The sequence below is a fragment of the Papio anubis genome, chromosome 10 (genome assembly GCF_008728515.1).
Source record: "Papio anubis isolate 15944 chromosome 10, Panubis1.0, whole genome shotgun sequence".
Lineage (NCBI taxonomy): Eukaryota > Metazoa > Chordata > Mammalia > Primates > Cercopithecidae > Papio > Papio anubis.
In genome coordinates this window covers 73,130,859-73,145,599 of record NC_044985.1, presented here as the reverse complement: position 1 = coordinate 73,145,599, position 14,741 = coordinate 73,130,859, and the positions used below count along the sequence as shown (strand labels likewise).

Genomic DNA, 14,741 nt, shown 5'->3' with positions numbered 1-14,741 from the left:
TCAACTTTCTCTCCATGATTTTGCACTCTCTGGTATCTACATAGAACACGTTTTCTAACTTTTTTTTTATTTCCTAAGAGTAAGCTTTTTATTTTTCAACTTTTAATTTTGAAATCATTTTAGATTTACAGAAGAACTACAGAGTTCCTATATACACTTCACCTAGCTTCCACAAATGTTAGCACTTTACATAAGCACAGTACATTAGTCAAAACTAAGATATTAACATTGGTACATGACTATTAACTACATAATTTATGAGTTCTTCACGTTTTCCATTAATGTCTTTTTTATGTTCCTAGAATCCAATCCAGCATACCACATTAGTTGTCATATCTTCTCAGAACCTTCCAATCAGTGACAGTTTTCAGTCTTTCTCATTTCTCAGAACTCTTGACTACTGCTTTAAGATTTACCTCAGAATTTTCTCCCGGAAGCCCTTCCTCATCTTCCCATTCTAGATCAGCACCAGTCCTAATGTGCTTCTACACAACGGTGGGCTTAGCTCCATGACTGAACTTACAAGGCATTAAGACTGTGTACTATGTTTCTCCTCTACCAGACTGTGAGTTCTTGAGGTGAGACACTGTGTTTTCACTTATTAGAAACAATAATAAGTCAAACACAAATGGATTCGAATGCCAGCTTTATTATGTATTAGCTGAATGACGTTGGAGAATTTAAACTTCACATCTCCACTTACAGTTATCCATTGTAAAATGCAAATAACACTTCTCATAAAGTTTAAGTGAAATAATGCATGCAAATGCAAGCTTAGCATACACAGTAAGCACTCACTAAATAGGGATAATACCTTAACCTTGTAGACTGGAAGGTGTGTAATGCACCCACCACAACACCTGTCACATAGGATTCATTTTGTTGAGAAAGTGAAGAAGTAAGAAATTAGGGATGTTTCAAGTCAGAACCAGGATTTAAACTGGACTCTGAAGAACGTATGATTTAAGGGGTGGGAAGAAAAAAATAGCAACATAAGCAAAAGCAAGGAAATAGTATGATTATGTACAAGACAGAGATAATGTACTTATCTGACAAGCAAAGTGTCTATAATGGGTAGTTTCAGGAAACAGTTGGGTAAGAAGAGTTGAGCTATATTAGAGAAGGGAATGAAAGCCACATAGAGGAGCTATAGTTGAGGCAACAAAAAACTGTTACAAAGTTCTGAGCAAGACTAGGAATAAGAGTTAGAGTAAAAATGTTATAACAGTAACAACTTAGGAAAATTGTTACAGCAGCAATACTCAGAATGATCTGTAAGGGAAAAATAGTGAGTTTGGGACATTAGCTTGTGGGTAGTTTAGGAAAGTGAAAGGCAAGGATGACTCATTGTTTCAGTTTTCTCTACCCTAACAACCCCAGTGCAATAATTCATAGCACCATATAATTGCGGGATGCCGCAGAATGGGATGCAAACAGAACTGGACTGTGAGTCAGTAATACCTAATACGGAACACCAGGAACTTACATGTATACCCACATGCCCCTCAGAACAACCCACTCAAGTACCCAGAACAGAGTTTTTGTTTTAGTTTCAAGAGGAAGCTGCCAAAATTCCACAAGTCTGTCGTTTTATGATTTTGGCTTTCTTGATAAGCACCTTGAGGTAAAATGCAAAATTATTCCTCTTTGTATAAGGCAGTCAACCCATTGTGGTACCTTGTAGATAATATTCAAATCTTTGCTGAGTTCATTATAATCCTGTTCATTTGTTCGAGAAATGGTTTTAATTATCAGCTTATATATAAATGACAAAAAAAGAAAAAAAAAGAAAAAAAACCAACCTCTAAATCTTGACCAAGTTCCCCAAACTTCAGTCCTGAATTTCTACCTACTACTAGCTATATCCATCTGTTTTACAGGTACCTTAGAGTTAATAACCCTGAACTGAACTCTATCTTCCCATTAACACTGACTGTGAAATCACTCTAAAACCCTGTCTCTTTTTTCCATGTTCAATATTACCTTAGTTTGGGCAAGAGTGATTTCTTGCTTGGATGCCAGCACTGGCTAACCCCTGGTCTCTATTCTTTCAGAGTCTGTTCTTGCCATCTCTTATACCCTATGCTGCAATTACACTGACTTTACACAGAAGGCTCAATCCCCCCAGTTTTCAAGGCCCCCAGATTTCAAGCTTGTTTGCCTGGCATTCCACCCCCCAGTATCACTGGCGAGGCAAACTCTTGCCATTGCTGCAAGATCCACTACTGAAGGGAAAACTGACTGTGTAACTCCCTCTTCTATGCCATCACTGTACTTTGGGTACACCAGCCTACCCAGCTTTCATTTCTCCACTCACCAACATGTATCATAGTTTCACAGTTTTCAGGTTAACATTATTGAAGAAACACAATCAAATTACAACTGATTACTGCTGTCCCCTTAAAGAATTAAAAAACCATTCTCTTTGGTCCAAACAACAACCAACAACTGGCTGCACGTGTCCTTTCCAACCTCATTTCCCACTATCTCCCTTATATATCATTCTCACTAGCTAACTGTACCAGCCTGTTCAACAGATATCATTTCTGTCTGTCTTGCTTACACTGTCCTCCCCACCTGAAATGTCTTCTGTCCATATTCCCCACTTAAAATATCATCTAGGCCTAGCACAGATGTCACTTGCTCAGCAGCCTTCTCCATCCTTCTTAGTTTGGGAAGTAATCTCTTCTTATGAGCTCCTTCCTACAGGACCAAAGTAAGAAAAATCTGTTACTGAGTATTCCTTTTCCTCACTAGACTGTAAACTCCTCGAAGGCAGGATCAATATTAAAATTATCTTAGTTTTTGTCATTGCAGCATATTATACATAATATATAGTTGACAAATACTTAAAAAATGAATTGTTGGGCTTAGCAAATGAAACACATAATGGACCTCATTATAATGAATAAGGTATAGAAACAGTACACTGAAGAAACTGGTTACATGGATATGAGTCCGAAGTGTCAGAGTGTGAGCCTCTAAAAGTCTGTTTCTTCCTTTGATTCATAAGATCAATGTAAACAAAGCCTAAGGACTCATTTTTTTTTTTTTTTTTTGGCTTCTAAGGCAATTTATGAAAGCTCTTTCAGTCAAGCATGCATTGCCTTCAACAACTACCTGTCATACACTCATATGCAGAATATTGTGGGGGTGACCGGGCACGGTTGCTCACTGTAATCGCCGCACTTTGGGAGGTTCAGGTGGACAGATCACTTGAGGCCAGGAGTTCCAGGGCAGCCTGGCCAACATGGCGGAACCCTCTCTCTACTAAAAATACAAAACTTAGCTGGTGTCGTGGCCCGCGCTTATAATACTTGCTACTCGGGAGGCCGAGGCACTAGAATTGCTTGAACCAGGGAGACGGAGGTTGTAATGAGCCTAGATTGAGCCACTGCACTCCAGCTTGGGTGACAGAGTGAGACTCTGTATCCAAAAAAAAAAAAAAAAAAAAGAATATTGTGGAGGCTACAAACTTTCATAAAATACTCTCTCTACTCTTCTAAGACAGAAAGGGTTTTTTGATTTTATTGAGTGTCACTCTACCTAAAGTTATTTGAAAACCTGACAATACAGTAATAATGATTACAGCTACATACATTGAGCCATTATATGCTGGGCATTGCTGTCTGTAGTTTTAACACATTGAGGCATTTGATCCTCCCAATAACCGTGTGAGATGAACTAAATATTATCCCCCTTTTACAGACGATGGCAACTGAGGCAAAGATTAAAAAACTTACAAAGATTTCATAATGTAAGAAGTGGATTTTGAAGCCAGGGAGTGGTTTGGTTTCCAGCTACACTGAGAAAAAAGACCAAGTCTTAGCGTATTTTTTTACCTCATAAAGATCTACCATCTGTTTTCACGTAAAGTTCCAAACAGACTGCACTATGCTCTATGCTTCAGGGGTGAGGAGTGGATTAAAAAAGCCTAATATTTTTAGGTTTTAGTCACTCCAAAACATGATTCTGTACGAAAGAGTAGGTACTGCAAAAGTAGTGGCATACACATCCACGCATGGACCATTTTCCAGCCGCCCGAGCACCTTCCAGATCCTCGACACGGAGACCGGCTCCAGGGCCTTTCAATCTACCTGCAGGTAAACTGTCCAGGAATCGGGGGGCGCACCCCAACCTGCAGTGCTAACCGGACCTCCCGGGTACCCTGGGGATCCCCCACACGCGCGTGCTCTACCCAAAGCCCATATCCGCCAGGCTGGCGAGTCCGAACGCGACTGACAGTTTCTTCTCCCCGACCCTCGAGAAACTCACGCCCCGCCCCTCAGCCGACAAAGCGCGGTGCCCCTCATACTTAGAATCTGCAGAGAACACAGCTCTCCTAAAGTTCAACTCGCTGCCGCCACAACGAACCACGCGGATGTTCTCCTCCTCCACCATCTTTGCGCAGTCGCAGAATGACCAATCGCTGGTCCCGCCCTGAACTTCCTATATTGAGCCGGGTGTAACACGGCTGTTCCCAGCCCACAGAACCCACCCACGGGCCCTTCTAGGCCTGAGACTCCGTGGTTCCGTGCAGCCATCTTTTGTGTGGGCAATGCCAAACTAAGACTCGGCTTCCGTGCAGCCATCTTTTGTGTGGGCAATGCCAAACTAAGACACTTGTAAGAAAAGATGAAAGCAAAACAGAGACTTAGAGAGAATCAGTGTTTTATTATATACCTATACACAATTATTTAATACAGACATATTTCTCTCAAGCCTTGTCAACCTGACTCTATGGCTTTTTCTGCCAGAAGGGAAAGGTGGTGCACAATGTACCACGTGACCTCCAGTAGTCTCATCGGAGGCGTCACTTTCTGGTGTCTGTGATCTCGGCGCTGCAGGATGACGCGAGCCTCTCGCGTCCCTGGTTTTCTTGTTCGCCGCGTTGCGTTATTGGGTGGAAAGGTAGCTTTCTCCTCCTTGTACAGCTTTTTGTTCCTCTTATTAACCATTCTTCTGTTCTTGTGAGCATCGCTTAGGTTCCTACAGAATCTCCACAGTCCTAGGGCCTAGCTTTCTTCCTTTGGAAATCTGGCTCCTACTGCGGTATTCTGGTGCATCTTCCCCAGCGTTCAGTGTAGCTGCTCGGGCTAATCTGACATTCGGCCAGTCCCGCCAGGTTTCAGGGCGCTGCTCTCTGGTTTCCTGGGTTTTACCTTTTCCCATTAGTGGATAGAGCCTGTGGGTTAGGAACCCCTAAAATCCGAAGATGTTTATTTTTGCCAGTTTGTCTCCAGTTTTCCTTTGTAAAGTTACACGTATCATATTCTTGGACCCTGTATATCATGTTGCCTATTTTGATTTCGCTTCTTGATTTGTTGATTTACCACAAAATTACCAAAGTCACAAGTGTAGTCACATGTCACGTAAGGATCTTTCAGTCAGTGCATGTAACATAGTGATTCCTTAAGATTGTAATACTATGTTTTTACTGTACCTTTTATGTATTTTAATACATCAATACTATTAACAGAATAGTATTGGTGTATTATGGCCGGGCGTGGTGGCTCACGTCTGTAATCCCAGCACTTTGGGAGGTCGAGACAGGGGGATCACGAGGTCAGAAGATCGAGACCACAGTGAAACCCCGTCTCTACTAAAAATACAAAAAATTGGCGGGCGCCTGTAGTTCCAACTACTCTGGAGGCTGAGGCAGGAGAATGGCGCTAACCCGGGAGGTGGAGCTTGCAGTGAGCAGAGATCATGCCACTGCACTCCAGCCTGGGCAACAGAGTGAGACTCCGTCTCAAAAAAAAAAAAAAAAAAAAATTGGTGTATTTAAATAATACAATTGTGTTAATAATACAATTACCTGTAATACTGAGTATAGTAACATGTTGTTCAGATTTGTAGCCTAGAAGCAATCAGCTATAAGGTATAGCCTAGGTGTGTAGTAGGCTGTACCATCTAGGTTTGTGTAGGTACACTCTATAATATTCACGCAATGATGAAATCACCTAACATGCATTTCTTAGAGCATATCCCCATCATTAAGCCACACATGATTATACCCGTAAGTTTATTTATTGTGGAGAAATACAGTGTCCACGAAGGTCAAGACATCCTGGGACAGCACCACTGTAAAAATCAGGGATAAATTTACTTTTTAACTGAGAAGTCTAGCTTATTAAAGGGCTCAAAACTTTATTATTTGGGGAGCCAGAACTAGAAAGAGAGATATTTAATAATTCTGGTTTATCTCAAGCTGTAACGAGCTTTCTCTTTCATGACTGTGATACCCTTTGTCACAGTGGATGAAGCGTAAAATATCACTTTTGATTCTGCAGCCTTAATCTCTTTTTGTTTAGTCTCTTGATGTCTGCACAGTAAATCTTTTAAAGACTCGGTTGGTACTTTGTAACCTGATACAGGCTTTTCCTTAGGGCCTGAGCCAAGAAACAAAATAAATATTTTCACTCAAATAAGTGTGACTTTAGTTGTATGTTACTGTATGGTAACTTTAGATTTTTCAGAAAAGAATCAGAAATCCTGATATGGACAAAAACTAGCTGGATTGATAAACCTATAGGAGGATTATTTTACACAGGGTTTTAATTTACCCAAGTGCCCAGAAAGATAAGTCATTTGTATTTTGATTTCTTTTTACATAATTTTTAAGGAACCAATGCCGTTTAATTAATAGTGCCTTGTCTTTATCATATAACAAGAGGGCTGAGGTATGCAGAATAGGGCTACTGTAGTGGTTCATTCATGCCACCAGGGACCTATGCTTTCTCTACTTTGTTCTTTCCATTTACTGTCCTTAACTATATTGGTTTTGTCCTTATGCTCACAGTTCATGTTCCTTTCAGTTAGAAGAAATAAGGGAATAGCAAGAAAGAGCATAACCTATATACAGAAGAAAAAGGATTTTCCACAAACATTTATTTTGCCTCTTCCATCCAGGAAATACTTACTAAGTGCCTAGATATGCCAGACATTCTTTCAGGCTCTGGGAATACTGGAGTGAGAAAAATAGTAAACAAAATCCGTGTCTTACTGAACCTTACCTTACCATGGGAAGAAACAAAAACTTACTATACTTTTGATGTCTTTATGTGCCAAGGGGAAACTCAAAGTAGAAAAGAAAGTGAGTATAAGGGTTTGATTGCATTTAGAATGGGTTTTCAGGGAAAGCCTTACTGAGAAGATAACATTTGAAATGACCTGAAAAGGTTGAGAGCGTGAATAAGCCTGGAGCTGTTTGGTGAAAGAGTCAGCCAGAGGCAAGAGTATTCCTTTCCATGTTCGAGATAAGGCAAGAGGCCAGTGTGGCTGGAGAATAATCATCAAAGGGGTATAGTAAAAGATGGGGTCAGAGAGGTAATAAGAGGCCAGTTCATAGGGTCTCCTAGATCATTGTAACAGCTTTGGGTTTTATGAAGACAGTGTGGCCTTTGTGTTAAAAAGTGAAATGATTAGGCTAATTTAAAAAATGTAAGTACAATAAAATCTGCTTTCTTTGATATCTATAATGCACAAATTATTGTATCCACCATCACAAATAGGATACAGAAGAATTCCAACACTCAAAGAATTCCCTACTGCTTCTCCTTCGCTCCCCAAGACCTATCCCCTGGCAACCACTAATATGTTCTCCATCCATAGAGTTTTGCCTTTTCCAGAAAGCCGTATATAAATGGGATCATATAGTATATAACATTTTCAGTCTAGCTTCTTTCACTTAGCATATTGCACTTATGTTATATGCATCAGTGCTTTATATTGCTGAGTGGTATTCCATTGTATGGCTATTTCACAGTTTATTTGTTGAATGTGTGTATTTTACCCCCAGATTTTAGAAATTACGAATAATACATCTAAACATTCATATGTAGGTTTATGTGTGAACATAAGCTTTTGTTGCTCTAGGATAAATACCAGCAAATGGGATTGCTCAAGTCATAAGTGTATGTTTATTTAAGAAATTGCCAAACTCTTTTTTTCCCCAGAGTTACTGTACTATTTTTGCATTTCCATAAGTAATGTGTGAAAGTTGTAGTTACTTTACACCCTTGTCAGGGCTTGGTATTATCAAGCTTTGTAAATTTTATTTTAGCCATCATAATAAGTTTGTAGTGGTATTTCATTGTGGTTTTAATTTTCACTTCCCTAATGACTAATGCTGAGCATCATTTTATATCCTCTTTGGTGAAGTGTCATCAAGTCCTTCACCCATTGCTTTATTGGTTATCTTCTTCTTGCTGAGTTTTGAGCATTCTCTTTTAAAATTTTTTTATTTTTATTTATTTTTTATTTAATAAAATTTAAAAAAACTTTCCCATTAGTGAGAAGGATTTAGCCACATTTTTACTGCTTAGTATCTTCATATATGTTTCTGTTCCCTTCAACAGATAATAAACATCATGTACAGTCTTTCACACCGCTGCCCTGCATAATGTACTTAGGAGACATCTTCAAGCAGATTACATTAATTTGGTATTCATGTCATGAATTACTTAGCGATAGTCCCTTGGGCTCTGCTGTTTCCTCATTCCCTAATAATGGTGCAATTTTTATCTTTTCTTAGGTTTTCTGTGATGCTGAAATCTTTATCTGTCCTATATATTTTTCATTCTGCACTTTCTTTCTTGTATACCTGTGCCCTGGGACCCCCAGGCAGTTAAGTGTATTAGTGATGATTAACACAAGTGGGTTATGTTCCATTTAAGGCTAACAGTTCTCATGGTTATAATTACACCTTTTCTGTTTGGGCTATGCTTAAACTCATAGATTAAACCTAGTATTTTCCTGGGAAAATATCGTATGATCTCTTGTACCCAGTGGCTAAAACGAAATTTTAGAATGTGTTGATATATTGTTGTACAAAATGTGGTCCATGGACCAGCAACAGCAGTGTCACCTGGGAGCTTGTTAGAAATGCAGACACTCATGTCCTACCCAGATATGTGGGATTAGAATCTGCGTTCTAACAAGATCTGCAGGTGATTCCTATGCATATTTAAATTTGAGAAGTATTACTTTAAAACATAATCTAATGACAGATCTACATACAAATGGCTCTCAGTTGGTGCCTCCCATGGGCCAGCCACATGCTTGATGCTTCATATATTTCTTTTTTCTTTTTTTTTTTTTCCAGTGGAAAATAACTTTTATTGAGACCCCACCAGCTGCAAAATCTGTTCCTGGCATTAAGCTCCTTCTTCCTTTGCAATTCGGTCTTTCTTGAGTGGTCCCATGAATGCTTTCTTCTCCTCTATGGTCTGGAAGCGGCCATGGCCAAACTTGGAGGTGGTGTCAATGAACTTAAGGTCAATCTTCTCCAGAGCCCGCCGCTTCGTCTGCACTAGCAAGGACTTGCGGAGAGTGAGCACCCGCTTCTTGGTTCCCACCACACAGCCTTTTAGCATGACAAAGTCATTGGTCACTTCACCATAGTGGACAAAGCCACCCAGAGGGTTGATGCTCTTGTCAGACAGGTCATAGTCAGTGGAGGCATTGTTCTTGATCAGCTTGCCGTCCTTGATAAGGTAGCCCTGGCCAATCTTATAGATCTTCTTATTGATCTCAGTGCGGTGATGGTAGCCTTTCTGCCCAGCACGTGCCACAGAGAAGGCCACACGAGCAGGATGCCATGCCCCAATACAGGCCACCTTGCACAGGCCTCGGTGGGTCTTGCGGGGCAGCTTCTTGGTGTGCCAATGACTGGTGACCCCTTTGTAGCCTTTGCCCTTGGTCACCCCGATGACGTCTATCATCTCATCCTGCCCAAACACTTGGTTCACAGGTACCTGCTGCTCGAGCCTCTCGCGGGCCCAGTCCAGCTTCTCAGCCACGGTGCCTCTGTTCACCTGGATCTCCATCAGGTGGGCCTTCTTCTGGCGCAGAGGAAGCAGGCGCATCTGGGTGTGGGCAATTACACGGATGACTTGGCAGTACTTCTTCATGTTGCTGAAGTCCTTCTCCAGCTGCTTCTTGCCATCCTCATCCTGCCATTTCTTGCAGTACTTGGTAAAGGCCTTCTTCTTAGATTTATGCCAGTTCTTATAGAAACGCCTCTTGCATTCATCACCGATGTACTCAGCGAAGACAGTCTTGAAGGTTCGGAGGCCTCGAGGGGTTTCCACGTAGCCTGCAATGCCCACAACCACCATGGGTGGCATCTCCACAATGGTTACAGCCTCCACCACCTCCTTCTTGTTCACCTTCTTGTAGATCCTGGCCTGTCGACTTCCCGCACGATGTGGGTCATGCCAGCCTTGTATCCCAGGAAGGCTGTGAGGTGGACCGGCTTAGACGGGTCATCTTTAGGGAAGCTCTTAACCTTCCCACGATGCCTGCTGCTGCGCTTCTGAGGCAGGAAGCCAAGGGACCCATGTCTGGGAGCAGAGAACTTTCTGTGAGACATCACGCCATCAAATCCCACCGGTAGAGAATGCTTCATATATTTCTAATTATCTCAAGAGCCCTGGAGGTGATATTTCTGTTTTACAGGAGAAAAACATATTATGCTAACTTACCCCAGATCATTCTACTTATAATCAGTAGCACTGATCTTGGAACACAGCACTGTCTGCTTCAAAGACTACCTCTTTCAGAGTTTCTTTCTTTTTTTTTTTTTTTTTAAATCAACTTTTATTTTAAGTTCCAGGGTACCAGTGCAGGATGTGCGGGTTTGTTACATAGATAAATCTGTGCCATGGTGGTTTGCTGAACAGATCAACCTATGACCTAGGTACTAAGCCCAGCATCAAATTAGCTATTCTTCCTGATGCTCTCCTTCCACCTGGCCACCCCTGCGACAGGCCCCAGTGTGTGTTGTTCCCCTCTATGTGTTCATGTATTCTCATCACCAGCTCCCACTTATAGGTGAGAACATGTGGTGTTTTTGTTTGTTTGTTTGTTTGTTTTGTCTGTTTGTTTCCATGTTAGTTTGCTGAGGATAATGGCTTCCAGCTCCATACATGTCCCTGCAAAGGACATGATCTTGTTCCTTTTCGTGGCTGCATAGTATTCCATAGTGTATATGTACCATATTTTCTTCAACCAGTCTATCACTGATGGGCATTTAGGTTGATTCCACATCTTCAGTATTGTAAATAGTGCTACAGTGAACATACACATGCACGTATCTTTATAACAGAATGATTTATTTTCCTTTGGGTATACACCCAGAAATGGGATTGCTGTGTCAAATGATATTCCAGATCTTTGAGGAATTACCACACAATCTTGCAAAACGATTGAGCAAATTCACATTCCCACCAATAGCGTAAAAGTGTTTCTTTTTCCTTGTAACCCCACCAGCATCTGTTGTTTCTTGACTTTTTAATAATCACCATTCTGACCGGTGTGAGATGGTATCTCATTGTCATTTTGGTTTGTGTTTCTCTAATGATCAGTGATGTTGAGCTTTTCTTCATATGTTTGTTGGTTGCATGTATGTCTTTTTTTTGAGAAGTATCTGTTCATGTCCTCTGCCCACTTTTTAATGTTTTTTTTTTTTTTTAATTGTAAATGTGTTTAAGTTCCTTGTAGACTCTGGATATTAGACCTTTGTCAGATGACTAGATGGCAAAAAATTTCTCCCATTCTGTAGATTGTCTGTTCATTCTGATGATAGTTTCTTTTGCTGTGCAGAAGCTCTTTAGTTTAATTATATCCCATTTGTCAATTTTTGCTTTTGTTGCAGTTGCTTTTGGTGTTTTCATCATAAAATTTTTGCCCATGCCTATGTCCTGAATGGTATTGCCTAGATTTTCTCTAGGGTTTTTATTGTTTTGGGTTTTACATTTAAGTATGTAATCCACCTTGAGTTCATTTTTGTATGTGGTATAAGGAAGGGGTCCAGTTTCAATTTTCTGCATATGGCTAGTCAGTTCTTCTAGCACCAGTTATTAAATAGGGTATCCTTTCCCCATTGCTTGATTTTGTCAGGTTTGTCAAAGATCAGATGGTTGTAGGTGTGTGGTCTTATTTCTGAGGTCTCTATTCTGGTCCATTGGTCTATATATCTGTTTTTGTTTGTACCAGGACTGTGCTGTTTTGGTTACTGTAGCCTTGTAGTAGAGTTTGAAGTCGGGTAGCATGATGCCTCCAGCTTCGTTCTCTTTGCTGAGATTCGTCTTGGCTATACCAGCTCTCTTTTGGTGCCATATGAGTTTTAACATGTTTTTTTCTGATTCTGTGAAGAATGTCAATGGAAGTTTAATGAGAATAACATTGAATCTATAAATTACTTTGGGCATTATGGCCATTTTCATGATAATGATTCTTCCTATCCATGGGCAGGGAATGTTTTACCGTTTGTGTCCTCTCTTATTTTATTGAGCAGTCATTTGTAGTTCTTTTTGAAGAGGTCCTTCACTTCCCTTCTTAACTGTATTCTTAGGTATTTTATTTGTAGCAACTGTCAATGGGAGTTTATTAATGATTTGCTTCTCTGCATGTCTGTTGTTGGTGTGTAGGAATGCTAGTGATTTTTGCACATTGATTTTGTATCCTGAGACTTTGCTGAAGTTGCTTAACAGCTTAAGCAACTTTTTGGCTGAGACATGGGGTTTTCTAAATATAGGATCATGTCATCTGCAAACAAAGATAGTTTGACTTCCTCTCTTCCTATTTGAATACCCTTTATTTCTTTCTCTTGCTCAATTGCTCTGGCTAGAATTTCCAATGCTATGTTGAATAGGAGTGGTGAGAGAGGGCATCCTTGTCTTGTGCCAGTTTTCAAGGGGAATGCTTTCAGCTTTTGCCCATTCAATATATTGGTTGTGGGTTTGTTATATGTGGCTCTTATTATTTTGATGTATGTTCCCTCAATACAAAGTTTATGGAGAGTTTTTAACGTGAAGGGATATCAAAGGCCTTCTTTGTTTCTATTGAGATAATCATGTAGTTTTTGTCTTTAGTTGTTTATGTGATGGATTATATTTATTGATTTGCATATGTTGAACCAACCTTGCATCCCAGGGATGAAGCCAACTTGATTGTGGTGGATAAGCTTTCCGATGTGCTGCTGGATTTGGTTTGCCAGTATTTTATTGAAGATTTTTACGTCAATGTTCATCAGGGATACCGGCCTGAAGTTTTCTTTTTAATGTTGTCTCTCTGCCCAGTTTTAGTATCAGGTTGGTGCTGGCCTCATAAAATGAGTTAGGGAGGAGCCCTCCTTTTCAACTGTTTGGAATAGTTTCAGTAGAAATGGTACCAGCTCCTCTTTGTACCTCTAGTAGAATTCAGCTGTAAATCTGTCTGGTCCTGGGCTTTTTTTTTTTTTTTTTTGGTTGGTAGGCTATTTATTATGCCTCAATTTCAGAACCTGTTATTGGTCTATTCAGGGATTCAATTTCTTCCTTGTTCAGGAAGGTCTGCAGATAAGGTCTCCCCAACCCCCACTGGGGCTTCATCCCTGGGAAAGATCAGAGTTCTGTCCACAAAATCCATGCTGGAGTTGTTGAAATTCCTGCAGGGAGGTGCTAACTAGTGAGAAGGGAAGGATGGGGGTCCCACTTAAAGAAGCAGTCTGGCCACGATCTGCCATAGCAGCTGTGCTGCGCTATGAGATATTCCTCCTGGTCTGGCTGCCCAGGCTCGATGGCAGGCCAAAACAGTCAACTTGAGCTCTAGAGATGGCAGCCACCCATCCCCACACAAACTCGGTTGTCTCAGGCAGTCTCCAGCCTGCTGCTGCTGGCCGGCTGGAATTCCAAGCCAGTGGTTCTTAACTTGTGAGGTACCGTGGGAGTGGAGTCCAAGGAAGGACACCACTTGGCTCCCTGGATTCAGCCCCCTTCCTAGGGGAATACACGGAGGATCTCCCGTCTCACTGGAATTCCCGGGGTAGCAGTATGCAAAAATCTCCTGTGTCTCTGTGCAAGCCTGAGTGGCCACGGAGAGTCTGCTCAGCTGTGTACTTTGGACCCAAGGCGTTGGTGGTGTGAGCTCACGAGGGGGTCTCCTGATCCACGGGGGTTGCAAAGATCCGTGGGAAAAGCCAATAATTCTTTATATATTTGGATACACTTCCTTTGTTGAATACGTGAATTGTAAATATTTTCTCCCAGACTGACTTTTCATTTCATTTTGTTAGTAGCGTCTTTGATGAAACCAAAGTTTAAATTTTTCATTAAGTACGGTTAATCAGGTTTTTAAATCTTATGAATTGTGCTTTTGTTGTATCTAAGAACTCTACCTATTTTAAGTTTTTGAATATTTTCTCCTCTGTTTTATTTGAAGAGTCTTACAGTATTTTTTTTTTTTTTACATATTAATATTTAGGTCTACGATCCATTCATTTTAAAAATACTTACTCTTTTTGGAGTATTATTATTATTATTATTGTTGTTGAGACGGTGTCTCACTCTGTCGCCCAGGCTGGAGTGCAGTGGTGCAATCTAGGCTCACTGCAAGCTCTGCCTCCTGGGTTCAGGCCATTCTCCTGCCTCAGCCTGCCGAGTAGCTGGGACTACAGGCGCCCGTTACCATGCCTGGCTAATTTTTTGTATTTTTAGTAGAGACCGGGTTTCACGGTGTTAGCCAGGATGGTCTCCATATCCTGACATCATGATCTGCCTGCCTCAGCCTTCCAAAGTGCTGGGATTACGGGCGCGGCACGCCTGGCTTGGAGTATTATTTTTACAACCAGTTTTCCCCACTGTTCCTCTTCTTCTTTTCCCATTTCCAACATTTCCCCACCATCCCTCTTCTTCTTTCCCACCATCCCTCTTCTTTCCCACCATCTCATTTCTTTCCCACTATCCCTCTTCTTTCCC

At 41.0% G+C, this 14,741-nt stretch overlaps 2 protein-coding genes, 1 long non-coding RNA gene and 1 pseudogene across 6 annotated transcripts in view; 1 reads left to right on the top strand and 3 right to left on the bottom strand.

Moving 5' to 3' along the window:
- The window catches only part of WDR75 (WD repeat domain 75), a 36,443-nt gene extending 31,987 nt beyond the window's left edge, over positions 1–4,456 (bottom strand). The window contains exon 1 of the mRNA XM_003907720.4: positions 4,316–4,456. Coding sequence (XP_003907769.1) covers positions 4,316–4,401 — 86 coding nt within the window. The 5' untranslated portion in view covers positions 4,402–4,456. The remainder of the gene's footprint in view (positions 1–4,315) is intronic.
- LOC108581361 lies at positions 630–4,309 on the bottom strand. Its single transcript, XR_001893465.2, has 2 exons — positions 3,744–4,309; positions 630–2,703 (listed from the first exon to the last, which is right to left on the bottom strand). It is a non-coding gene; the product is annotated as an uncharacterized LOC108581361 (long non-coding RNA).
- A 255-nt stretch (positions 4,457–4,711) lies between the features above and the next one.
- The window catches only part of COL5A2 (collagen type V alpha 2 chain), a 423,920-nt gene continuing 413,890 nt past the window's right edge, over positions 4,712–14,741 (top strand). For all 3 annotated transcript variants that reach the window (XM_021923787.2, XM_021923786.2, XM_021923783.2), the window contains exon 1: positions 4,712–4,911. The gene's annotated coding sequence lies outside the window, so the exon portion shown is untranslated. The remainder of the gene's footprint in view (positions 4,912–14,741) is intronic.
- Positions 9,104–10,395, bottom strand: LOC101026967 (annotated as a pseudogene). The gene has a single exon (XR_162122.3). The product of XR_162122.3 is annotated as a 60S ribosomal protein L3 pseudogene (transcript).